Here is a 24,369-nt window from a genome sequence, read left to right on the forward strand (position 1 = left end):
CCTCTGCAGGTTAGGCAGCCGAGTCAGGGCATTTCGGGGTGTGGAATGGAGCTTGTAAGGAGCAAAGTGCCACAGAGGTGCCTGGCGCATTCTGGAATCTGCCTAGCCTCCTCCTAAGTGGTTTTGGAAGACTGGGAATCGGGCGGTTCAAGGCTCATCTTCAACACAGAAAAGATCTGGTCCGCAGAGGGGTTTGGGCGTGTGAATTGTTTGGTTGATTGGAGTTGTCAGCAGTGTGCTGGGGAATCAGCGTCTCGTTTGTTTATACCGCACTCTCTGCTGGGGAAGAACGTCTCCTGAGACGTGAGGCAATGAGGTTTGGTGAGATAACCAAGTCACCCCTGATATCTGCAGACTCAGTGATGAATGCCTTGCACTTGCTGATTGAATTCTTGCCTGAAGTTGAAGGATTGCCTGGTGTGTTTAATCCAGTCACCGTTTTTAGGCTGATTCCTCTCTGAGGTCATTTGCTCAGCTGGGGCTGAAGGCAGTGGGAGTGTGTCAGGTTGGCGAGCTCCGCTGGGGAAGGGATGCCTCACCAGCTGGCTCTGAACATGGGGAAGATCCTCTGTCCAGAGGAACAAGAGCACCAGGAACTCCCTGGACTGTGCGCGTGCGCATGTGTGCACACGTGTGTGTGTGCACACGTGTGTGCGCGCACGTGTACACGCGTGTGGGGACGACATTCACGACTGTTGGCCTGTCTGGAGTTGATACCAGAATGCAGGTGGTCCCTGTGCTCTGTACAGACTAGCAGAAATATGTATAATTCTGGCTACACAGTGGAAAGCATGAGTGAGTGGAGAATGACTGGCCTCGAGGCCTTTCCCACCAACCTAATGGCCCAGAGTTAGCAGAGGCGGTGGGAATGAAGGGCGGCTGGAGTTGGACCGCCAGCCCTGAGACGCGCCCGGCTCAGCCATCGCATGAGGGCCCGCGGCTAGGGTAGAGCGGCTGTGGGACACAGGCGGCACAAGGGGCCGCACTGCGGGCACCGGAGGGAACGCCCACGTCGGGGTCAAGCCCCTCTGCTCCTGTGGCGGCTTTGAGACCCTCAGAGGGAGCTTTCAGCCAGGTGGCTGCCGAGGATCCTCTGTCCAGCTGGTGTCTAGCAGGCGCATGCTTGCAACTCTCCTTCTGTTTTGATTTGGCACCTTTAGGTGGTAGTTGTTCTACGGAAAAAAAAGCCCAGCTTTTCTTTGCCATTTCCGCCACTGAACTTCACTCTGCCGGCAACCGGAGCTTGGACGCGTCATGCTGCTCTGTGTCTCATCTTTAGGGCATAAGAATCCTGCCCCCAGGGTTCTGGGCGTTATTTCCGAGTCCCTGCTGTGCCCCCGGTTCTTCTAGAGTCTCCTTAGGTCGGGAGCCCGCAAGCTGTTCCCTAAAGAGCCAAAGAGTAAATAGCTTAGGCCTGCGACCCACCAGCAAACTGGAGGAGGTTGTGTGGCTGCTCAGAGGACCGCCTAAAACACAAGCATTTAAAACCGTCAGAACGGTCCTTAGCTCTCTGGACCCAGTTCACCCACAGCCAGTGGGAGCCGGCACAGGGTCTGGCTTGCCTGTGCGGCCGGGTTGGGTTCATCCCCTTCTGTGCATTTCCACTGCCTTCTTTCCCCTCTTCCTGCCACCTCTTGGAGCTTCCTAACTGGTACCTGCCTAAAAGGCTTTCCTCTTCGACCAACCCTGTTGATTGACGCCACTATTTTTATTAAAAGCTACTTTCTCTGTGTTTTACGCATAAAGACGCCCTGTGGCATAGTGGGCTGTAAGGAAATGGGCTTTGGATTGAGGCTGATTTGGGTTTAAATTCACACCTGTTGGTCTGCACCAGGCGGCATGGTTACTGACTGCTGTGTGCCTCTGTTTTTTCCTTTCATGATAAAGGAGAATGCTTCCGGCACCCAGTGGACCACGCGGGATGCAGGTGGTGGTTGTTCTTTGATCCTGGTTCTCTTTCCCGCTTCGGCCTCTCCTCCTCAGCCTCTCTTGCAGAGGTCGCTGCGCCCCAGGCTTAGACCCCTGACCCTTGGCCTACTTGTTCCTGAGGAGATGTGTCCAGCCTGCAGATGCTGGACTCCTGCACTTCAGCCTCTAGCCCAGACCCGTCCCCACTCAGACTTGTCTGTCTGCTGTGTATCTGATACCTCCGTTTGGGTGTCTCATGGTCATCTCGAATTGAACATGTTGGGACGTTAAGTTCCCTGAAACCTGCTCATCTGTAGTCTTTCCTGTCTCGGTAAAGGGAAGTTCCAGTGGCACTGGCCAAAAACCTTGGAGGTAACTTAACTCTTCCCTTTTTTTCACCTCTCTCATCTGAATCCAGCGGCAAGTCCCAGCAGCTCAGCTTTCCTGCTAGGACACCGAACCTGACATCCCCATCCCCTCTAGCACCCAGTCTGGCCTGAGCCCAGATTGCTCAGGAACCTGCGCCTCCTTTTTCTGCTCTGTCTTCATTTCCCTGCAGTCTGTGCCTTAGCACAGCAGCAGAGTGACCTTTTAAAGGCCTAGCTCCGCTCACACCAGTAGTTCCCCTTTCAGACAGAGACTAACTAAAGTCCTGCAAGGCCCTTTGTGATCGGGCCTGGCCCCCGAGGCCTCGGGGACCTCCCTTTCAGACCCCCAGCCCCTCTGCCCGGGCACACAGGAGCTTGCCGTCCCGGCCGTAGGCCAAACCTGTTCCGACCTCCGGGCCTTTGCTTATGTCATCCCTTCTGCCCTGATGCTCTTCTCTGGGATGGCATTCCCTCATTTCCTTTAGTTCTCTGCTCACATATCACCTTATAGAGAAAGTGGTCTTCCGTGAGCAACGTGCATAAATTCCTCACACACCCCCTTTGCTGCAGGCCCAGCGCTGGTACTCTGATATGTGTCTGTATCTGGCACGCCAGAGATGCACGTGCTTACTGATCGGCGTGTTCACTGCTAGACACCTGGCCCCCAATCATTATTTGCAGAATAGAGGAATGAACTGAACAGCTTCTACACGTATCAGAGTAGCATGTGACATTCTCCTTGAGCTGGTCCAGTCCTGCTCCAAGCTTCTGTCTCTTGCCCAGGGGTTTGGCCTCTTGATGGCACTGCCACCACTCCCCCCTGGCATCAGGTGCCTTTCTCTTTCTGTTCTACTGGTTTACCCCCTCTGGGTTCCTGTACCAGGGATGGTGGGTGTCACACTCACTCCGTCCAACCCACAGGAGACCCTCTGAATTGCAGGCCTTTCTTAGCACTTTTGAACATGTGTCCAAGCTAATAACCCTGTTGGTCACTGGAGGTGCCTCTCCTTACTTGGGGATTCCTGCAGCACAGAGCTCAGCGGTGCCCTCCAGGAGGAGATGCGTGTGCTTGGTGTGAGGCTGCAGGGGCTCCTCAGTGCCAAGGGCAAGGCCCCTGGGCACACCTGAGGTGCTTGATGATCACAATTACCATCACTGTTGGTTTTTCTCTTTTTGTTGGATAATGCTAGAATGGTTTAGCATTAACAACATTTGGTTCTCACTCATTTGATTGTCTGTGTCTGTCTCAAGTTTGCAGCATGTGACAATGAACTTTTTAGTTTCTGGATAAACAGCTGGATGATTAAAATGGGTAAAAGTAATATGTGCTCATGAAAAAATGGCAAGCAGAATAGAAGGTATAAAGTGAAAAGGGAACAATCCCATGTTCCAGAATTGAGGTAATTACTATCCTGTCTTTTATGAATCTTTCCATATTGCTGTTTCTTAACATGTGCATTTAGATGTTAGAAGCATAGATTTGTCAAAAAACCTGTTGTCATCATGGGATGAAGTCGTAGATATTGCTGATCAGCTCAAGCACCTGGAAGCCCTTAATCTCAGGTATGAACGCGCGGTTGCCTAATTGTCGGCATCTCCGTGGGAAAGAGGTGGGGAGGACGGCTTAGTTGAATTTATTTAATTTATCTAAGTTTAACTTATTCCTTAATATTCTTTGATGATTCTAGTTTTTCAAATGGTCACCTGAGATGATTCATTAATAGGTAACGTGTTTTACTTTTGATGCGGGCAGCGGGGCGGGGTGGCTTACTACACTGAGCTGGAAGGTCTTTGTGTTTCTTATAGGCCTGACTGTAGAAGATGGCCCATCTGGGGACTCAGATATTTAAGTGGGTGGAAGGAGATGTGATTAACCTTCCAGCACTTAATTGCTTTAGGAATGAGTCATTTCATTGGGGGGCTGCTTAATTCAGTTCTGATAAGGAGTTTTCACTGAGCTCTGTATTTAACTAATGTCACAATTTTCCAGGCCTTCTTGAGTATCTGATTACTTTTAATCTCAGAACCTAACTTTCCAAGGGCTCAGCCAGGCACCCCCTTTCACACCTGAGCCAATTTTACACGTATGGGCGAGTTGTTCCTGGCTCAGGCAGGTTCAGTGGAGCAGTTGGATGGCCTAAATTAGTTATCCTTCCAAATAGAGCACAGAGTGTACCTCGACCCATGGCGTCACCTTTTCTGGAAATAAGGGCTTTAATGGTGTCTTCATTCACAATGACTGTCAAGATGGGATACCTTCTGAGAAAAAAAAAGATATGGGGTACCTTCTGAGATTAGGATCTTGAGAGAGAACTTTAGGGCAGTAATTTATTTCATCCATCCTGTTAGCAGTCTCTGTTTAGAAGCAGAACTCTAGCCCACAACCTAGCACGTCAGTAAGACTCTTGAGAGCCGGACTGAATTTTACAGTGTCCAGACCCGTAGCTTGTGAAGCCAGAAGCTGACCTCACAAGTCAGTGCCTGAGCCTTGTGTTTCAGGAAATCTGCAGCCTCACCACGGCCTTAACCCCATAAACACATCTCTGCGTGTCAGATACCAAGTTGTAACTATTAAAAATTAGACAGTCTTGACTCACTTTGTGTTTAGTATAATCACATTTTAAGGTTGAAACAAACCAGACTCCTCATATCAAATCCCAAACTACTGCTTTCAGTGACTGTCCCAGTTGGGCCTCTTCTATCGCCATAAGCTCATCCTGTCTCTTCTTCTACACAGTGAAAACAAACTAAACTTTCCCTCCGGTTCACCATCTCCAACTGGAACATTTTCTGCACTGAAGGTTTTAGTCCTTAACCGGATAGGAATCACATGGACGGAGGTAAACATATTTCTTTGGTTTGTTACCCAGTAATAAACAGTTTTAAATTCTTGGTTTAATGGGGGATTGAAGCCCAAGGGTGGCTTCATTTTAATCATCCTATTATCTAGATAATAGGGTTCTCAACAGCCTTACAGAAAGGAGTTACAGAATCCTCACAGTTAGAAGAATATGGTGTCTCAGAACCCATCCTGTTTCTCTTGGTGGCTGATTAGTCCTGGTGTCTCCTGAACAGTGGCTCTCCTGGTGGTCTGCACCAAGTACATGCTGAGCTTTGAAAAGCCTTAGAGTTAGCTCTGGATTGAGCTTTTAGCTGCCTGAGTTTCCCCACGAGTGTTCTTAGGGCTGAGGCCGAGCCTCAGAAAGGTTCTCGCACCCTTTTCTTGTTTGCAGTTCGGCTCCTAGAAGCCACTGTTCATGTACACAGCTGGGTTCGAAAGTGGACTCGTGGGTCTTGGGCCCTGCAGCCTTTGGAACTTAGATCTGGTACTACTCAGATCTGTCAGAGGTTAACTGACTTCACACACCCAGAACACTCCACTTTCAAACCAAGTGCAGATAAATACATCCCAGCAAAGCTGTTCATCTGTGCAGTGCCACCTGGGCACCTCCGCAAGAGAGAAGTGGCCTTTCACTTGGGCCGTCCGTGGCTACAGCCGCCCGACTTCCTTCCTAGGGCTCCTTCCTTGAGAGCTGCTCCCTCCAGAACGGGAAGGAAGGGCACGGAGAGACTCTGGAGGTGGAGATGGCAGTAAATGTCCAGTGAGAAAATGTAGAAATAGTTGTTGATAAAGTTTGTCCTATTAGTGCATTCTTTATAAACCCAGATTGGCACTGAGAAGTAAGGAAAGGTGTTTCACATGTTTCCTTCCGTTGGTTAAACAAACTGTATCTAATAATGAGAATGTGCTAGGTCACCATCTCCAGTTCCACTTTGTACAGGTCAGGATATGCCTGAATGATGGGCTGACACCTGTCCTGGTTGGTTCCAGGTGCCCGAAGTTGTGTGCTCCTGTGTCATTAAAGCACAGCCCTTTAATACCGTAATTTTATCAGCCGTCCACTGGCACTCCTGGCCTGAGATAGAGTCTGTAACAAAATGTCCAAAGGCATTTTTCTTTCCTTTTTAATTTTATCTTGTTTTATGTTTTGGCCGCCCCGCGCAGCAGGCGGGATCTTAGTTCCCCAAATAGGGATCCAGCCTGTTCCCCCGGCACTGTAAGCATGGAGTCTTAACCACTGGACTGTCAGGGAAGTCCCCAAGGCACTTATTTCTACAACAGTAGCTAAACTGCATCCGTGTGGAGGTTCTAGTGAATAAGCACGTGGGGAGAATGACCAGCGAGGCCGCGTCACCCTGCCTTGACTTTCCCCCCAGGTGCTCCGCTGCGCCTCCATGTGTCCTGTCCTTGAGAAACTGTACCTTGAGTCCAACAGTATCGTCATTTCAGAAAGGTAACCAGGGTTTTACATCAACGCATCGGTCACCATTTAGTCTTTTTTTTTTATTAGTTCAAAAGCATTTTTATGTATTATAGTTTTTCCAAACTTCAAGGGTAAAGAGGTATAATCATTCTCTGACAGGTAGCTGCGTATCATTTAGTCACTCTGAATAAATAAATGATCTTAGTTATACCTAACATTAAGTTTTAGGAGGATTTGCAAATAAGAATTAGAGAAATGCTTATTATTCATTGCCCTTACAAATTAGAATGTCAACTCAAACTTCACTAAGAGTTTCTGAGGAAACCCCATCAGAGTGAAAGCCTTGAATTAAATATTTTTGAAGCCATGAATTGTATTAGTTTTACATAAATGTATTTAACTTCTGTTTCTAAGTGGGGGTTCTGTAGGAGATGCTCTAAGGATTAGATAATGGATTTTAAATTAGCATTATCGTTTCAAGGTCAATGTACCAAAGTACAGCCCTCCACATCCCTAGGTTCTGCATCCACAGATCCAACCAACCACAGATGGAAAATATTTGGGGGAAAAAAATTCCAGAAAGTTCCTAAAAGCAAAGCTTGAATTTGCCAGGCACTGGAACTGTTTACATTGTATTAGGTGTTACAAGTACTCTACAGATGATTTAAAATATATGGAGGATGTGTGTAGGTTATATGCAAATACTGTGTCACTTTATGTAAGGGACTTGAGCATCCTCAGGTTTTGGTGTCCACGGGGGTCCTGGAACTAATCCCCCATGGATTCTGAGGGATGACTGTGTGTAAAAAGCTTGTTGTCTTAAGTAGATTAAATATGTTGTTGCCTAATCTTCCTCTTGTGCTGGTATCACTAAATTAGTATGTAAAACAAACTTAAACATGGACACATTTACAGCAAATTCTCAAAGGATTCAAATTAATGAAAATTTACTGTTCAGAATGATTTTATGTATTATACAGGCAAATGTAGTTTTTTAAAAATTAAACTTTTAATTTTGAGGTAATTTTAGATTCACATGCAGTTGTAAGAAATAGTACCCAGAGATCACATGTACCCATCACCCAGTTTCCCCATTGGTAATGTCTTTCAAAGCTGTGGTCAGTATCACAACTAGGACACTGGTCCAGTCGAGAGACAGAACATTCCCATCACCACTAGGATCCTTTATGGTGCCCTTTTATACTCATATCATATACTTGCCTCCCACCCCCTGACCTCTCCTTAACACCAGATGCAGGTATTTTAAGGCTGTATCTTTGAAAACAATTAAGAAATTAAATTTATTTTGAAAAAATTTTATCTTCCATACAGGCCGACTGATGCTCTACAGACGGTCAAGTTGTTAGACCTTTCTTCTAATCCATTAATTGATGAGAACCAGCTGTTTCTAATAGCATATCTGCCCAGGTAACCCGCTCCTAAAATGCCTATTACAATAGTTCTTAGTAAATTTTTAGTGAATGGATCCTATGCTATATATACTTCCTCAGTGGAAATACGATAATGATGATGGAATTCCCAAATTGAGTAATTCCCTTTGGGAATTTTTTTTTTTTTTTTTTTTTTTTTTTTTTTTTGCTGTACGCTGGCCTCTCACTGCTGTGGCCTCTCCCATTGCGGAGCACAGGCCTCAGATGCGCAGGCCCAGCGGCCATGGCTCACAGGCCCAGCCACTCCACGGCATGTGGGATCTTCCTAGACCGGAGAACGAACCCGTGTCCCCTGCATTGGCAGGCGGACTCTCAACCACTGCGCCACCAGGGAAGCCCCATGGGAAATTTTAATTTGAATTCATTTAGAGAATTGACTTGTGAACCACATACAGTGTAGTCTATATCTGTACTAGATCACTGAATGAATAATTTGGCCCTGGTGCTGATATCAAAAGTCTTCATTCATTGAACTTTGGGAAGTAAGACTGTGTCTCTTTGCCCTCTGACGCCCATTTAGCACCTAGCACAGCAGGAGGCCCAGGAATTGTTTAATGACTGCAGGATCATCAGAATGTAGCACAGAGAGTCTGCTTTGCCTGCCCTAAATTGGACTTTAAGGTTTCTAAGCATTTCTCATAGGATCAAAACCTAGGGTGTAGGGCCTCCCTGGTGGCGCAGTGGTTGAGAGTCCGCCTGCCGATGCAGGGGATATGGGTTCGTGCCCCGATCTGGGAGGATCCCATATGCCGCGGAGCGGCTGGGCCCGTGAGCCATGGCCGCTGGGCCTGCGCATCCGGAGCCTGTGCTCCGCAACGGGAGAGGCCACAACAGTGAGAGGCCCGCATATCGCAAAAAAAAAAAAAAAAAAAACCTAGGGTGTAGGAAAAAATTTACAAATCTAGTCTGGTTGATATAGCCCATAGCATTTTATATTGTCCTATGTAATCAAATTTAACATTTTTACATTTCAGATTAGAACAACTAATCCTTTCTGACATTGGACTTTCTTCTATACATTTTCCAGACGCTGGAATTGGTATATGAGATTATTCAGTAACCCCTCCCCTGGCTCCCCAATACTTCAGCTTTGTTTCCCTTCTACTGTGTAACTTAATTCTCCTTCTTCTAGGGTGCAAAACATCAATGTTTCCTTCCTTGCAATACCTTGTACTAAATGACAATCGCATATCACAGGTAAGAGCTTCTTCAGAATGTATGTACTTACTTACATTATCACTTATTTCCATTCTCATGATGCAGTTTGTAGGTTCCTGCTATTAAAGAATATTTTAAATTGAAAGAGAAATGCTTCCTTGGAGTGAAACTCCTCACACAAACCCAAAAATATTAAGAAATTAGATTAATTCACACTTAACCAGCCCATCTGTCAGTTTACACGGCACAGTTGTAAAATATGTGGCCTTCCTCGTGGGTGCTCGCTGCATGGTGAAATTCCATGCCTCCAATGGAACTGGGGACTTTTGCTTTTCTGCTGCTAGTCTGAATAATCTGAAAAATTAGCCTGAAACATGTTTATTTTCATATGTTTTCTTTTGCTGGGTTTCAGTGGTCATTTATCAACGAGCTGGATAAGTTACAGAGTCTGCATGCGCTGTCCTGCACCAGAAACCCCCTGACTGAAAGCAGCAAAGACGCACAGACCACACGGCAGTTCATCATCGCCAGGATTGGTCAGCTGAGGACCCTGAACAGGTGTGCGGTGAGTACTGGTGTCCTGATGAGGTGTTTCTTAAACTAGAAACCAAACAGTCCAGTGTAAAGAGAAGTTACAGTGGAAGACCGTAAAGGATATCAGATGTCGTTTCCTCCAAACGGTAAGTATTATTTCCTCTCAATGGCAATTTTTCCCAGCTCCTCGGGAGGTGGTGTTACACTCAGATGCCTGCAGGGAAAACCGCTGCTTAGCTGCCCTGGCAGGCCCAGTTTTTGTCATTTGAGGCAGGGGAGGAATACTGGGTACTCTCTCAGTAAGTCAGCTCCTCCAGGCCGAGGACCTCATGTTGTGACCCTGGGCCCCAGGCATAGTTCAGATACTCCCGTGAAGAAAAGGATAAAACAAATCCACTTTTCTTTTTGAAGAAACTCCTGGGTCCTGTTAATGTTAAAAAGAAAAGGTAGAAATATATTGTCTTGTCCCTTTCAGTTTAATTATTCTCTACAGGTAGGCGGTGGAGAAAGGACAGGGTGTAAGACACACTCGTTAGAAAAGTGCTTTAATAGACCTGCTTTTATTTCACATCCATATAGATTCAGCGAGAAGAAAGGCGTGGGGCTGAGCTTGATTACCGAAAAGCATTCGGAAATGAATGGAAAAAGGCTGGTGGACATCAAGATCCAGACAAAAACAGACCAAACGAGGAATTTCTTGCAGCCCATCCTAGATACCAGTCACTCTGCCTCAGTACGTACTGTGCACCAGGGCCCTCACGGGGCTGGGGGGGAACTGTCCACCAGGACACGGTTTCCTTTGGGTGTCAGAGGAGGTCCTCAGTGTTGTTGCTTTTCTCCACTGGGGCTTTTTTATACTCATCTACATGGACAGTAGGGGCTCCAGCAGCTAGTTGGGAGCAGATAATTAAAGAGTTGTCTTTAGAGAAGATAAATCTGTAGCATCTCTTAGCAGGAGGAGGGGAAAGCAGCTCTTAAACAGAAGTTCTTCTCACCTCAGCATTTACTTAATGAACTTTCGATTCCAGGAGGTGGGTCCCACTTCCTACTTTAGGAAGGGCAGGAAGGCCTCCAGGTTATCTCAACCCTGGCTATACCCTAGGGAAATTTTTAAATGAAGAGCATTTAATGTGGAACCTAGGCGTTGGTATTTTTTAAGCTCCCCAGGTAATTTTAATGTTCATGAGAGCTGAGTGTAGCTTTCCGGAGGGCTCACCAGTCCTGGCACTTGGTGTGCAAGGTGCTTCCTGACCTCCAGCCTGGCTCCTTGGACACTAAAGCTCTGACTTCAGGACTCTTTGTCCCTGATGTACTTTCCATTTTGATTTCATTATTATTCCAAATTTCACTCTTATGCAATTTTCTTTTTTATATATTTCATGTGAGAAGCTCGCTGCATAAACACTTCAGGCTGGAACATTATCTTTAAGGAAGAGAAGCTGTCCGTGGGAACTGCTTTCAAATGACTCCATTAGCTGGCTCGATTTCTGGCCACTTGAGGTGAATTCTAAATCACTCGGGGGCAGGGCAGGCTCTAAAGCAGCCCTGCAGGTATGGCTTACTATCTCCCCACTAAGAATGTAGAATACAAAGCAGAGCGTGGAGTGTATTTATAGACATTTTGTTCCTGGTGGTCCTGGCAGAAGTGAGAGGAGGAGAAGGGGGCTGCTTTCCTTACACCTTACGTAGAGGCTGCATTTCCTGGCAGGGGACCTGGTTTGCAGTGGTGGTTCTGGGTGCCCAGAGCAGCACTGCACGAACTGGCTAAAACCTGGTGAAGGTGTTTGTGAGTCGAGTTTCTCTCAGGTCCCAGAAAGAAAGGGAACTATGACCAAAGGTGAAACTCACGTCAGTGTTCTAAGTATTTGCAGGCACAGCCTCTTCTTGTCTCTAGGGATCAGTGATGGGATGCACAGAAGACAGGAGGGTTCCAGGCTTGGCAGTCGTTGCTGTCTGTCCCTCCCTCCAAAAAATACACTAAACCAGTAACCAAATAAAAGGAAGCAGATCCCAGGTTCGCATCCAGCTGCTGCTGGATTCATCCTGGGAAAGGAAAAGGCTAGGTTGACACTTAACCTGTACATTTTTTTTTCCCTTACAGTGGCCTTTTATCATTCATCCTTTTTCATTTCTCCTTAAACAGAATATGGTGCACCTGAAGATGGGGAACTCAAAGTGCAACAACCATTTTTGCTCAAAAACCAGCTACTAAGTAAGAACCCCACATTCAAAGACCGCTTATTTGTATTTGAGTCCTTAGATGCTGAAATAGTGATGACCTAATAGGGATTGTTTCTTTTAAGTAAGTACCTAGAGGAGTAGTTCAATTTTTAAAGAAATGATGACTCTCAAACATATCTAAATTCTGATTTTGAACATGTTAGCAATTCCCATTCTTTTAAACTCATTTAATTAACAGTGTTGCACATGTGGGAAGTATTCGAGTAGTGAACTGAAATGTGATTTGGAAATTCGTGGCTTTTCTTACACTTGAAAACCTAGATAAAACGTCAGGAAAGAAGTACTAAGGTGAAACAGGAAAGCCATACAATGTTGGTCCAGCTCTTTTTTGTTGTTGTTAGGAATTCAGTAAAGTATTAATAGAAGGAATTTTAAACATCAATAAGCATCCTATTCCTTTAGTGGGATTTGAGCCACGTTGTATGAAGAGCTGCATCCTTTGGCCATGGCTGGTAATGTGCAAGTGATGTAAATCCTTCCTACAGCAGGGCTCAATTCGTCTCTTTCCTTTTTTCTTTCAAGCACTGAAGATAAAACATCCTAATCAACTTGATCAGAAAGTCATAGAGAAACAACTGCCAGGTAAGAATAAGTCTCTCTCTCCTCTCCTTAAGCTTCTGAATCGCTGGCCCTCGACTCAAGGTGGCTGGAAGTGAAACATTTCATTCATTTCTGAAGTTGTGGGCTTTTACAGCTTACAGGTTTTCACTAGCTTTTAAGTTCTAAAATGCTAACACCATGCTAATAACATCACTCCCCCCGAAAGTTCAGGTCTCGCGTAACTTGCAGCTCATCTAGAGAACAGCTTTGTCGTGGTTACCTTTTCAGCCAGTGGCAGTAGCGTGGGAGTGCTGGCCGCTGCTGGTTAGTTCTCACACTGCTGCTCCGGGGGCTTTCCTTGGCCAGAGATGTTCTGGCACTGGGTTGGGGTGCTTTCTATTCCTTACCAGTCAGGAGCCCCTGCAGAGACAGCTCTTGGATGCTGTTTTAATGGACACACTTGAAATGGTTTTCTTTGAAAAAAAACTACTTCAGAACTTTAAACCTTGATGCTGTTGGAACTGATTTTGTTTTATTTGGAAAATAAATACTTTTATGTCAACAAATTAGATCAATGTAACTTACCTTAAACTGTCACTCAAAAGAAAAATTAGTCTGAATCTCAAGATTAAACTTGATTCACAGTTAAATACTAAAATATAAACAGCTTAAATTTAGCACAGTGAGGATTTGAAGAAGAAATAAAATATCTATTACCGTAAATGACTCTAGTGAAATACCCTTCTGTTTCCCTGTCAGTGCAGTGAATTCATATTGATTTTTAAATTCATTTTTATCAAATAAAACAAGCTTATCATGGTATTGCTTATGGAAGGTTTTGGTTGTGCCCAAAGAAGTACTTTATGATCCAGAACCATCATCTAGTATCCATTTACCAGTATTGCTCCATTTTTACTTACTAGAAATCCAGTTTCTATGCCTGTGAAGTTTAATGTTGCCACTGTTACATAATGATGAATTGAAAGGAGTGGCCCCCACTTCATTATTGTTTTCAGACTTAACTTCTGTCAGTAAGGGCATGCATGGGGACAGACGAGTGGGAGAGGACCAGGACTTTTTGTTACAAGTGCTTAGCTTTGGATGCGTTTGCATATTTCCTTCTCTTACGTGAAATCAGCTTGTGGGAAGGTGCTCAAGAATGTTCTCGCTAGGGCTGTGTTCAGTTTCCTTTTCTGGGCTCCCCCTGGGAAGGCGCAGAGCCCCCGGGTCAGGGCCGTGGAGAGTGCAAACGAGCGCCGCCCCGGCTGACGGCTCCTCACCCACCTCCCACGGTGTTCACGGCCTGAGTTTTATTCATCTTCAGGTCGAACTAGCAGAGATTAGAATAATCCAGAGAAATTATATGTCAAAATTATGCTTCAAGCTATTCCAAATCTGAGTCCTATATTCTCTGAACTCAGCAGTCAGAGTTAAGCCAGCACTAACCACCCTCTGCACAAGGAAAGCCAGTCCACCTAAATCTTTTGAAAGGACAAGATTATCATATATTCACAAATAAAAGAGCAAATCGACACTGTAGTCTATTTAGTGTCTATATTCAATACATAAACAAGAAAAGGGCCAGTTTTTATTCTAAAATAAAGATAACATTTATTATCACAAGTTGCATAAAAACAGCTTTTACAAAAATTATTTTTGATAGAAAAATATTTGAATACATGTGATCGTTGTAGGAACACACTATTGCTGTACCTCCAGCTAAAGCTTCAAAGAAACTGTATTGCTCATAATCAGACACCCAGTATTTACCACACCCATCTTTGGAGAGAAGTTCATAGTGTTTTCTGAACAAACCAAAGCTTTTCCTCATTAAGTTACATTCCCATGCCTGGTGGTCCCCTGTATGTGTATCGCATTACACACATAAACCACAATCATTACAGACTGGGAGCGCTGGAAGGGGGCTTGTGGATCATTAGTCTACACCTCACTTTACAGAGGAGGAAACTAAAGCCAGAGAGACTGAGACGCGTCCTCATGGCGCCCGAGCCCCATGCCAGCGTTCTCTCAGTAACTCGTAAGTAAGCAAGTAAGCACAAAGGTTTAAAAAGTTAATGATTTCACTCACGTTTATTCTTCTGTGCTGAGAATATGATTTCTGGTTTATTCGGGTTAAGGAGGAACTATTAAACACCGCTGAAATGGTATGAAAACTCATCATCAAAGGGCACTTAGGTCAATCATCGGCTCCGTTTCCCCCAGCCTCCCAAACAACCCCCTAAGTGGTGACATTGTGATCTGGTGGCCCACATGGTGGGTGAGCCGTTCCCTGATCATTACCTGGGTAAATTGATAGTATGAAATGATAGTGACAGCTGTCATTACAGTTGTGGTCTTGTCACGTGAGCTCGTTTTACAGGTAACTGTCCTTTGAGAGAACTTGATGGTTTTTCTTTTCCTTGATAGAATCCATGACAATTCAAAAGGTGAAAGGCTTGCTGTCACGTCTTCTCAAAGTTCCTGTGTCAGAACTTCTGTTGTCCTATGAAAGTCCCAAAGTAAGTTGCCCAACAAAACACAAAGTCAAGCTGAGTTCCCCACAGTATGACTTGCTACTAAGCTATGTCTCTACGTAACATGGTCTGACTCTAAATGGAAACCATACATCTTTGTTGGGGGGAGGTTTTGCCACATCTGTCTTAATCACCCCCACCCCTTTGTCTAATTTTAGATGCCGGGCAGAGAGATTGAACTAGAAAATGATCAACAGTCATTACAGTTTTATTCTGTGGAAAATGGAGACTCTCTACTAGTGCGATGGTAACAGCCAACTAATAAAATTCAGAAGTTAGACCGCTTATTGTGACGGGGGTTCACTGGAAATAAATGACTTATTGGGACAATTCAGTCCAAAAAAATGAGGTTTTACAAGTTGCCCTAAGTGTAAAACAGCTGTATTTTTCACAGGGAAGAGACCGTTTCCAGGCTTGTATATAACAGCCCTAATAAAGGCTTTGCACCTAGTAACGATTTTCAGAGTTTATTTCATAGTTCCTGACTGTATTTCATTATGAGAAGATTTAGATACTAAATAGAACCTCGCTAGTCTAAGAAAATCTGAACACAGTTAATGTCTTCATAAGACCAGTTTTAATGGAATCCTCTATTGACACTACTGGTTTAAAAGGTCACTGAAATGATTTGGTTGGTCATCTTGGGAAATGCCTCTTAAACTGAAGGAAGCACATCCTCTATGTAGTACAAATGCTGTGTTTCTCTTCTCAGTTTCACTGTTGTTTGAGTACTTACAAAAATTAATTACATGCTTTTTACAGTTATACCTGAGAATACGTTCTTCTACAGAAGCTTACTAGTGCTGACTGAAATTCAGTTACATTAGGTAAACATTAGGCAATGAAAGGAAGAAACTCAAGATGCTTTCAATGCCAAGGATTTAGAACTGTCCTTCCCTATGGCATTAAAACCCTGAGAGGTATTTGTTTGATTTTACTTATATTCACAAAATTTTAGCACTTTAAAAAAATAGGGGTACTGAGCTGTGATCTTCAGGATTTATGTTAAAGGGCAAAAGGAAACTTGGATGGAATTAGTCCACTTAATAAATGAACTTTAAAACCAAGGCCCAAAACTCAGCATTACATTGGTTCCTTTTCAAGTTGCCCACTTCATTCAGAGAGCCACAAAATCTGACATGATTTCCAGAAACCCCTGACTTTGGTATCAGTGACCACTGCTCATATGTGATCACAGATCACACAGCATTTCTGTGAGTTCTTTTTGGCCCTTAATTATCCTGCTTACGCTATCCAGAGCTATTCTGCAATCCAGGCTGAAATTCAAACTTCCAGTTACTACTCAAGATTTCTGAACTAGGCCAAGTTTTAACCAAAAATGATAGGTAATAAATTACTAACAGAAATGATGCACTAGGACTTGGAAATATTTTTTTCTTTTATAAATAATTTGGTATTTTTCAAATCATCTTCCAATATATAAGTAAATGTTTTATTACACTACAGTATCTGTTGATTTTTAAAAAGGAAATTTTGTGCAAATGTTTAAGAAATACCACATTGGTGACCCATGAAGGTGCCAGCCAAGAACTATCCTGAAAGACCATATAATCTGTGGCCAAACCTTGGGCTTTCCTCAGACTTCCGCTCAGATCACCATTCGCCCACCCTGACCTTAAACACTGCGAATTGACCTCATCATCCTCTTGCTTCACACCGACAAGGATCACCGCACAACTCCTTCAGTTTCCACATCTGTGTTAGTTCTTGCGGAGAATACTGAGGGGAAGACAGCATTCCTGTTTCACAGGTCTTCTCACACAGCCACAGACTGTCCTGTTGAAAAATGAAACAAAAGCTCATTTGGGAGCCCTGACACACCCTGCTGGAAGACAGACAGAAAGCGTGCATACAGGAGCTTCCAGATCCCAGTGAGGCTGAAGTTATTTCAAAGACAAGTGCATGTGTGAACCCACTCAGCTTGTGGGGTGTAGGAAAAGCACACACCGGTGACCCTGAGGCTGTGGAATAAAGAAACAGTGCAGTGTGTGCATTAAGAGTTTGCAAAGGGAGTTCTATGAAGAGAGGGTGAGGAAACCACAAATGCAGAGTTTCCTATCTGCTACTGGAGAAGAGGTGGCCAAATAGCATTACGAACAACAGCAAGTACTGAGGGAATGGTTACAATATTCGGGGGACAATACCAAGCGCTTTATAAATGTTATCCCATTTAATTCTCACAATAACCCTGTGAGGTAGGAATTATTTCCTTTTTAAAAATGAGAAACAAACTAAGAGTGAAGAAACTTGCTCAAGGTCACAGTGAAGTTCATGCTGGTAGGCTGAGAAGGAAGGATCGAAATGGAGTCTCTTGCCAGACTCAGAGTCCAAGTTTTCACCCACCAGCCTACTTCCCAGCTCTGTGGACTGGCTTCTGTTTCCAGCAATATAGCAGAATACAGATCCCACTCAATTTGAGAACATAAAAAGGAGGGATATAATAAAAAATGTCTTTTTAAAGGATGGCTGAACTGGTGGCAAAGGAGAGGAAACTGGAGAGTAGAAGGGCCTGGAGTCAGCGTGTGCCTTATACAGGCCACACCTGGGGACAGGAGACTGACCACTCCTTCCTACAGAGCCCTGTGCCCCTGGGAGCCGAGAGCCTCCAGGGGTATTAAAGGAAACAGAGGAGGCCTGTCTCCACCCTGGCCCTGGACGGGTGGGACGGAGAGTCTCCCCTGAGCACCTGGCACCGTAGCCCACGCTTAGGTGGGTGTAGCTGGAGTCCCATTCTGCAGGGCCACCTCACTGCCAGAATCTGAAGTCAGCTGATCTTTTATGTTTTAAAGCTACCAAGAATTTCTGATCAAACATAGAAAAACTCAATTCATTGTGAGTAGGAGAACTTCCATTCAAAACATTTCCTTTTGGTTTAGACTCAGAAAAATATTGTGTGAGATCTAGGCAGATTATTGTGAATTAGATCAAGAGCACAGTTATGATGCCAGAAGACCTTCCGTTCACTGTTCTGCCCAAGGTTTGATAGAGAAACCTCGCTGAACTCTTCAGAACCCAGAGGCCAGCCCCACTCAGGCTTGCTTACCTGATATCTTTTAGGTCCTATGGCTGCCATCCAAATGCCCATGCTTACATCTTCACCCTACACAGGCCCCATAAAGTTTAAAATGTAAAAATTTTAATGCTATTTCATCTGTAAAGACAATGCCACACCCATTCCCGTACGTAATCTTTCTACTTCTTTGTTTTGTGATTATTCTAATATGCAATGCTGAGGATGGATTATAACACTGATACACGAAGTAAAAGCTACCTGCCATTAACATGAAGCACACACACCACAATGAAGTATGACTATACACACTAAGTAAGCAGCCAGTCCCTCTTCTCGTGGACCTTAAACTTCCAGCACTAATGGTATGAAAGATACACTGGATCTAAGAACCGGGCAGAGACTGATTTGCCATCTCAGAATCAGCAAAAAAACAAGCTTAGTCTTAAGCTTGCTTAGTCTTCCTTCTTATGAATATAAATCTTTACATTCCTTTAGGGACTATACCTTTAAATATAGGCTGAAAACATAACACAAGGCTCAAAGATTTAGGAATAGAATTTAGAGCCAAGATTTGAGGGATAGGAGTGTATCCCTAACCTTTAAGGGCTGACTCCTATCTAGAATGAATAACATGCCTTTCCCCAAGATCAGTTGGCTGTGCTTTTAATGATGGAATACTGAGTGGGATAAAACTTGTTTGGTGAGTGTACTCTTAGGTCAGAAATCCTTAATTACCTGGTAGGTCTTTAATCTCCCCGAGTTGCCAGCCAGCCAGTGGACAATGTCCCTGGAGATGACATACCCTGACCCGCACGCAAAGGCGGGATAAGCGGGACTGGGGTACTCCAGCTCCTGCCACTTCCCGGTTCGGTCAACGGCCCAATTCAATCTGAAACTGACATGCAACATGAGTCGGCTTCTTTGTGTTGCTCTGACACGTATCCTACCACTAGTTAAGCTTGAGTGCTTAATTATCACTACAAAGGAATAAGCTGTAGAAGCAAGGAAAGAAGAATGAGAGATTATTGTTTTCGTCTAAGGACAGGAATTATTTATCTAGTGGTGTTTTATATAAAAGACCAATATGTTAAATTCTCTCCAAGTTGTATTTATGGAGTTTCTGAATCATCTTGTGTAGATATATTAAAAATAAATAAATGAAAAATAAATCACCAATCCCTATTGCATTCCTAAAGACACATAGAAAATGGTTTCAGAAATGTCAAAAATTTATTCTAATGTACAGCAGCTTCTAATTTGAGTAGCACTTAATATGTAGGGCATGAGGATAAAAGCCACATCATTTTTCCTCCTTCATTACATTAGCCTGAGGTTTTCCATTTAAGAGAGTTTCTTCCCCTCTAATTGTAGATTAATAAAATATAGTGACCCAGGGGCCTAATAGGGAAATTTCCTATCTCAACCACATTTTTCTTATGATAAGTGACTTGTATATTTCATTCTAAATTAACATATGCTTAGTACATGAAATGAACGCCCGTGGCCTAACAATGTTTAACTTACTTTCCCCACCAAAAATTAGGCCCATCCAGATTCTTAAGGGCGATTCTATTAAATACAGCTTCCAAGTCTATGTAACAGTCGTCATCCGTCTTTAGCAACAGATCAAAGCTGGTTGTTTCCACAGTCCTGTTGGCGAAAGGGGGGATATGAAAGTCAGGGCGTCCATACGAGGAAACAAAGCAACACCAATGTGGTGACACTGCTAACATCTTAATGAAAACTGGCCCTGTACTATCTGTATGCTCGTCCAGCTTTTATCCATCCAATATTGGGACCATCTGCTCTAACAGAACATCGCTGCTGCCAGCTACAGTCCTCACTTAATATTAACAAAGGGGTAAAACAGAGAGGTGCCACGCCAATTTTAAAAGGTAAAAAGGAAGAAGAAAGAATACAATGAAAAAAAGATCTGGCTTAAGTAGAATATATAATCAAACAAATGCTTCTTAGGCCTTGCCCAGGTCAGGCCGGCATACCTATTAAGCATCTGAACCTTGCCCCTTGCATTCTTAATGAGAGGGCCACGCAGATGAGGGGACAGATGCCACACCTGGCCTCTCACACAGAACACCGTCGTACAACCGAATGTGTTCCATGCTGCTATTGATAGTACACTCAGGTATTTTACGGTATTGAAAAAGCTGAGTTATAACACTGAAGTACATTTTCCCTTGGAAACGATTTCCAGTAATTCAGCTATTACAAATGACCTTCTGGAAGGCACAAGAGGGTGATTTCATTTATCTAGACATTAAAAATATATATAATGGCAACTAGAAACAAAATTGACTCTTTGATTTCACACTGCCAATCCCTGTACCTCTTTTACCCAGAGTCTTGCGAGGGAACCAGTCAGAAGACAGAAATTTGAATTAAAGAAATCTGGAGAAAGTTTCATTAGGCCACAAAATGGTGAATTTAACAATGGGTCCACAACAAAAAGCATAGCCCTACGTTTCTAAAGTTCATTTCTAGTTAATAGCATAGGCCATACATAATATTTGCTAATTAGAAATAAACTTTTGTGATAAAGGACACTGAGGTCACTGATGGATCACCTGAATAGAGATGAATGAAAAATAAAGATGTCATTTACGATGTGGAGGGTAGATGGGGGGATGGGCTACTAGGAAGTGGGTCTGGACGTACAGCCTGTCAGAAGGTCACTGCAGCGTTCCAGGTGCACATGATGGCCCAGAACAGACAGCGGCAGAGAGACTACGGAGAGAGGCCAAGATCACAGAGATACGCAAGTAGTAGAAGAGACAAAACTTAAACTGAAGGTAGTAATTAGACCAAATTGAACTTCCACAACTGGGAGTCAGCTCCCTATAGAAAGCCCTAGAACTCGGCAGTCCTGATCTCCCACTGCCTGGACCCCCATTCCCACTCCACCTCTTTACATCCTCGCTCTCGCCTTGGCCGACCCATAACAGGAACCCCATTGGTGACCTTGAGCTAAAAGAAGGTTCTTTCTCTTAGTACAGCTGTCAAACTTAATCCTGGTATTCTAGGCATACCCACATTTCCAGCTTGCATTTATATCTGCCCTCTACCCACAAGATGACTCCAGGATTACACTGACTTGCCCCAGCTATGAAACTACCACCCATAAATTAAACTGTCTACCCCTCAGGACCAGGGAACTATATCCATAAAGGATTGATGACTTCCCATTCTGCTCAGGGCAAAACAGAAGAAAAGAAGGGACAGGCTCTGGGGCTCACCGAGCAACAAGTTCCCTGATAAAGTTTCAAAAAAGAAAAAGACGTGAATATACTTTATGGGTTTGGTCTAGACAGAGAGAGAGAAGGTTTCAGTTCTACAGTCAGGGCAGACAGTATCAGGGGGCTCACAGCAAGTTATGGGACCCTAGAGTAACTTAATATTAACAACTCCATGTATTCAATTAAGAAGAGTCACTGTTATTGTATATTATTATTGGTGGTATTATAATAAAAGTAGGAGTTACAACCAAGATCCGAGAAATACTGGAGGGTCTGGGAAGTTAACAATATGGTAGACTATAAGGGTTGCTGAATTTCGTCTTATTAAAGCTTCTGGAATTAGGGCAGGTAGTTTTTAAATGGGTTGGAGGAGAGAACGGAAATATAATGTGGATGTTCAGCTGAATGGAATTCAGATCAGTAACCTGGGTGTAAATGGGGGATATAGGTGTGTGGGTATGAAAATGCCTGAAGATAGGCCATTTTCAGACTCACTGATTTTCACCTAATGTTGGCTCAAGACAACTATGCAAGTAGGAATGACTCAAAGTGAATCAGCTTTTGCCTTGTTTGTTTTTTATACATTAATAGTGTTCACATTATGGATCAGTTCATCGAAATAATAAAGCAGCAGCATTTTAGAAGATCAGTCCTCACAAAGAACCAGGATACAACAGATCACATCCCAGGTGCACAATGCTCTTAGGTTTGTGTGTTTTTTAAAAACTCTCAGTGATTTGATGTTGATAAATTGTTTCTACATCAAAAGAAAAATAAAACAATACCTACCCAACATTTTTATAACCTACCATTTATAGAAGTTCAGTAATTTTGCAGGAACGTTTCGATAAGTGTCAACAACATCCACAAACACAATATCATCATAGAGGCCGCTCTCCTCCTTCAGTAAGGCATCCTCCTCGTGGAGATTACTTATATGATCAAGAAGTCTTCGAGGGCGAGAATGAAGATTTTTTAAGAGAGCATCACCTTCTAAGAAGGAAAAAGAGAGCTGAAGAAAAAGGCTATTGCAAACTTAAGACCCAGAACTTGTAACATTATTGCATTAACCCTCCTCCCAAGGTAACCTAACAACACAGTTAGGAACTCTGAGGTAGGGAAATGGCAACGCCCACACATTGCTGGTGGGAGAATAAAGGGCTACACTCACTGCAGGGAACAATTCAGCAATACCTAGTTAGGCGGAAGATGTGCGCACTGTTTGACTCGCTAAGTCCACTTGTAGATATATCCCCAGAGACATTATTTTACACACTCACAAGGGTATTTATGGCAGCATTGTTTGTGACAGTGAAAAAATGGAACCAGCCTGAATACCCACCAATAGGACAATGGTTAAACTGTGGTATGTTCACATAATGGAATACAGCAGTTAAAAAAATTAACCTGCATAGCAGCACTATTTACAACAGCCAAGACGTGGAAACGACCTAAATGTCCATCAACAGATGAATGGATAAAGAAGATGTGGTGTGTGTGTGTGTGTGTACACACACACACACACACACACACAGGAATATTACTCAGCCATAAAAAAGAATGAAATGCCATTTGCAGCAACATGGATGGAACTAGAGATGATCATATTAAGTAAATCAGAAAGAGAAAGACAAATACCATATGATATGATATCACTTACATGTGGAATCTAAAATATGACACAAATGAACTCATCTACAGAACGGAAACAGATTCACAGACACAGAACAAACAGACTTGTGGTTGCCAAGGCTGGGGGGTGGGGAAGAGGGGATGGATTGAGAGTTTGGGATTAGCAGATGAGAACTATTATCTATAGGATGGATAAACAACAAGGTCCTACTGTAGAGCACAGGGAACTATATTCAGTATCCTGTGATGAAACATAATGGAAAGGAATGGGGAAAAGAATGTGTGTGTGTGTGTGTGTGTGTATATATATATATACACATATATATAACTGAATTGGTTTGCTGTACAGTAGAAACTAACAACACTGTAAATCAACTATACTTCAGTAAAATAAATTAAGAAAAAAATTAACCTGATCTTGGATGTTAAGAGGAATGGCACTAAAAAATAATGCTGAGTGAGAAGAAGTATCTTGCCAATTGATATATACAATGTGATACCACAGGTATAAATTATAAAATACTTGAATCAAAACTGTATGTCAGGCTTCCCTGGTGGCGCAGTGGTTGAGAGCCCGCCTGCCAATGCAGGGGACACGGGTTCGTGCCCCGGTCCGGGAGGATCCCACATGCTGCGGAGCGGCTGGGCCCGTGAGCCATGGCCGCTGAGCCTGCGCGTCCAGAGCCTGTGCTCCGCAACGGGAGAGGCCACAACAGTGAGAGGCCCGCGTACCGCAAAAAACAAAACAAAACAAAACAAAACTGTATGTTATTAAAAGTTGTATACACATGCATGTAGTAGAAAGTAGAAAAATAAGAATGGGAAGGGTACACATGAGTTTCAGGACAGTGGTCTCCTGTCCAAGGGGAAGGGAGAGGAATGGGGTAGGAAGTACTGGGAGGGAAGGGGCTTCAACTGTATCTGTAATGCCTTATTTCTCTGAAAACAAAGAAAGGAAGCAAATATGACAAAATGCAAACATCTGTTAATTCTGAGCAACAAGTACATGGGTGTTTCTTATAGCACTCTCTATTTTTGGTTTATTTATATTTTATAATAAAACTTATGACCAATGTGCTTAAAAGACATTTTAATTACCACTTCACAAGCTAATGGATCGTTTGTCACATCTCTGCAGGGACTGTCCTCAAATAAGGCAGCAATCCTATCACTAGCGCAGGATTTTCTCAGCTGTCTCAAATTAGAAAACTTCTGAAAACTAAACAAGTGAGTGACTGAGGGGTGGGGGAGAGAAACTGAGACGTAATCCAGCCCTCCGCTCTCTGTGACTGCAAACAGCAAGACTGGGCGTGGGGGCTGAGGGCCTGTGTCTGATTTCTACCTCTGCCACTGTCGGTGAGGTACTGGACGAGTCACACGTTTCTGGGCCTTGGCATTCTCATCTGTAAAAGGAGGAGCTGGACTACGTCTGTGGTTCTCAGGATTGTTTACT

General features: G+C 43.7%; 2 protein-coding genes across 5 annotated transcripts in view; one reads left to right on the forward strand and one right to left on the reverse strand.

Moving 5' to 3' along the window:
* TBCE (tubulin folding cofactor E) overlaps positions 1 to 15,453 on the forward strand; it is a 132,398-nt gene extending 116,945 nt beyond the window's left edge. For all 3 annotated transcript variants that reach the window (XM_060108039.1, XM_060108048.1, XM_060108056.1), the window contains 12 exons: positions 3,740 to 3,839; positions 5,014 to 5,116; positions 6,495 to 6,571; positions 7,874 to 7,969; positions 8,967 to 9,031; positions 9,125 to 9,189; positions 9,563 to 9,715; positions 10,264 to 10,417; positions 11,828 to 11,896; positions 12,448 to 12,507; positions 14,893 to 14,984; positions 15,158 to 15,453. In XM_060108039.1, coding sequence (XP_059964022.1) covers positions 3,740 to 3,839; positions 5,014 to 5,116; positions 6,495 to 6,571; positions 7,874 to 7,969; positions 8,967 to 9,031; positions 9,125 to 9,189; positions 9,563 to 9,715; positions 10,264 to 10,417; positions 11,828 to 11,896; positions 12,448 to 12,507; positions 14,893 to 14,984; positions 15,158 to 15,250 — 1,127 coding nt within the window. In that variant the 3' untranslated portion in view covers positions 15,251 to 15,453. The remainder of the gene's footprint in view (positions 1 to 3,739; positions 3,840 to 5,013; positions 5,117 to 6,494; positions 6,572 to 7,873; positions 7,970 to 8,966; positions 9,032 to 9,124; positions 9,190 to 9,562; positions 9,716 to 10,263; positions 10,418 to 11,827; positions 11,897 to 12,447; positions 12,508 to 14,892; positions 14,985 to 15,157) is intronic.
* Positions 14,070 to 24,369, reverse strand: part of B3GALNT2 (beta-1,3-N-acetylgalactosaminyltransferase 2) — a 58,798-nt gene continuing 48,498 nt past the window's right edge. The window contains exons 8-13 of one of the 2 annotated variants that reach the window (XM_060108080.1): positions 22,094 to 22,277; positions 19,558 to 19,683; positions 18,769 to 18,928; positions 18,064 to 18,120; positions 16,655 to 16,796; positions 14,070 to 14,968 (exon numbers count right to left, since the gene is read on the reverse strand). In XM_060108080.1, coding sequence (XP_059964063.1) covers positions 16,659 to 16,796; positions 18,064 to 18,120; positions 18,769 to 18,928; positions 19,558 to 19,683; positions 22,094 to 22,277 — 665 coding nt within the window. In that variant the 3' untranslated portion in view covers positions 14,070 to 14,968; positions 16,655 to 16,658. Of the gene's footprint in view, positions 14,969 to 16,634; positions 16,797 to 18,063; positions 18,121 to 18,768; positions 18,929 to 19,557; positions 19,684 to 22,093; positions 22,278 to 24,369 lie in introns of both variants that reach the window. The other variant, XM_060108070.1, reaches the window with a different exon arrangement.

The sequence above is a fragment of the Mesoplodon densirostris genome, chromosome 1 (assembly GCF_025265405.1).
Source record: "Mesoplodon densirostris isolate mMesDen1 chromosome 1, mMesDen1 primary haplotype, whole genome shotgun sequence".
Lineage (NCBI taxonomy): Eukaryota > Metazoa > Chordata > Mammalia > Artiodactyla > Ziphiidae > Mesoplodon > Mesoplodon densirostris.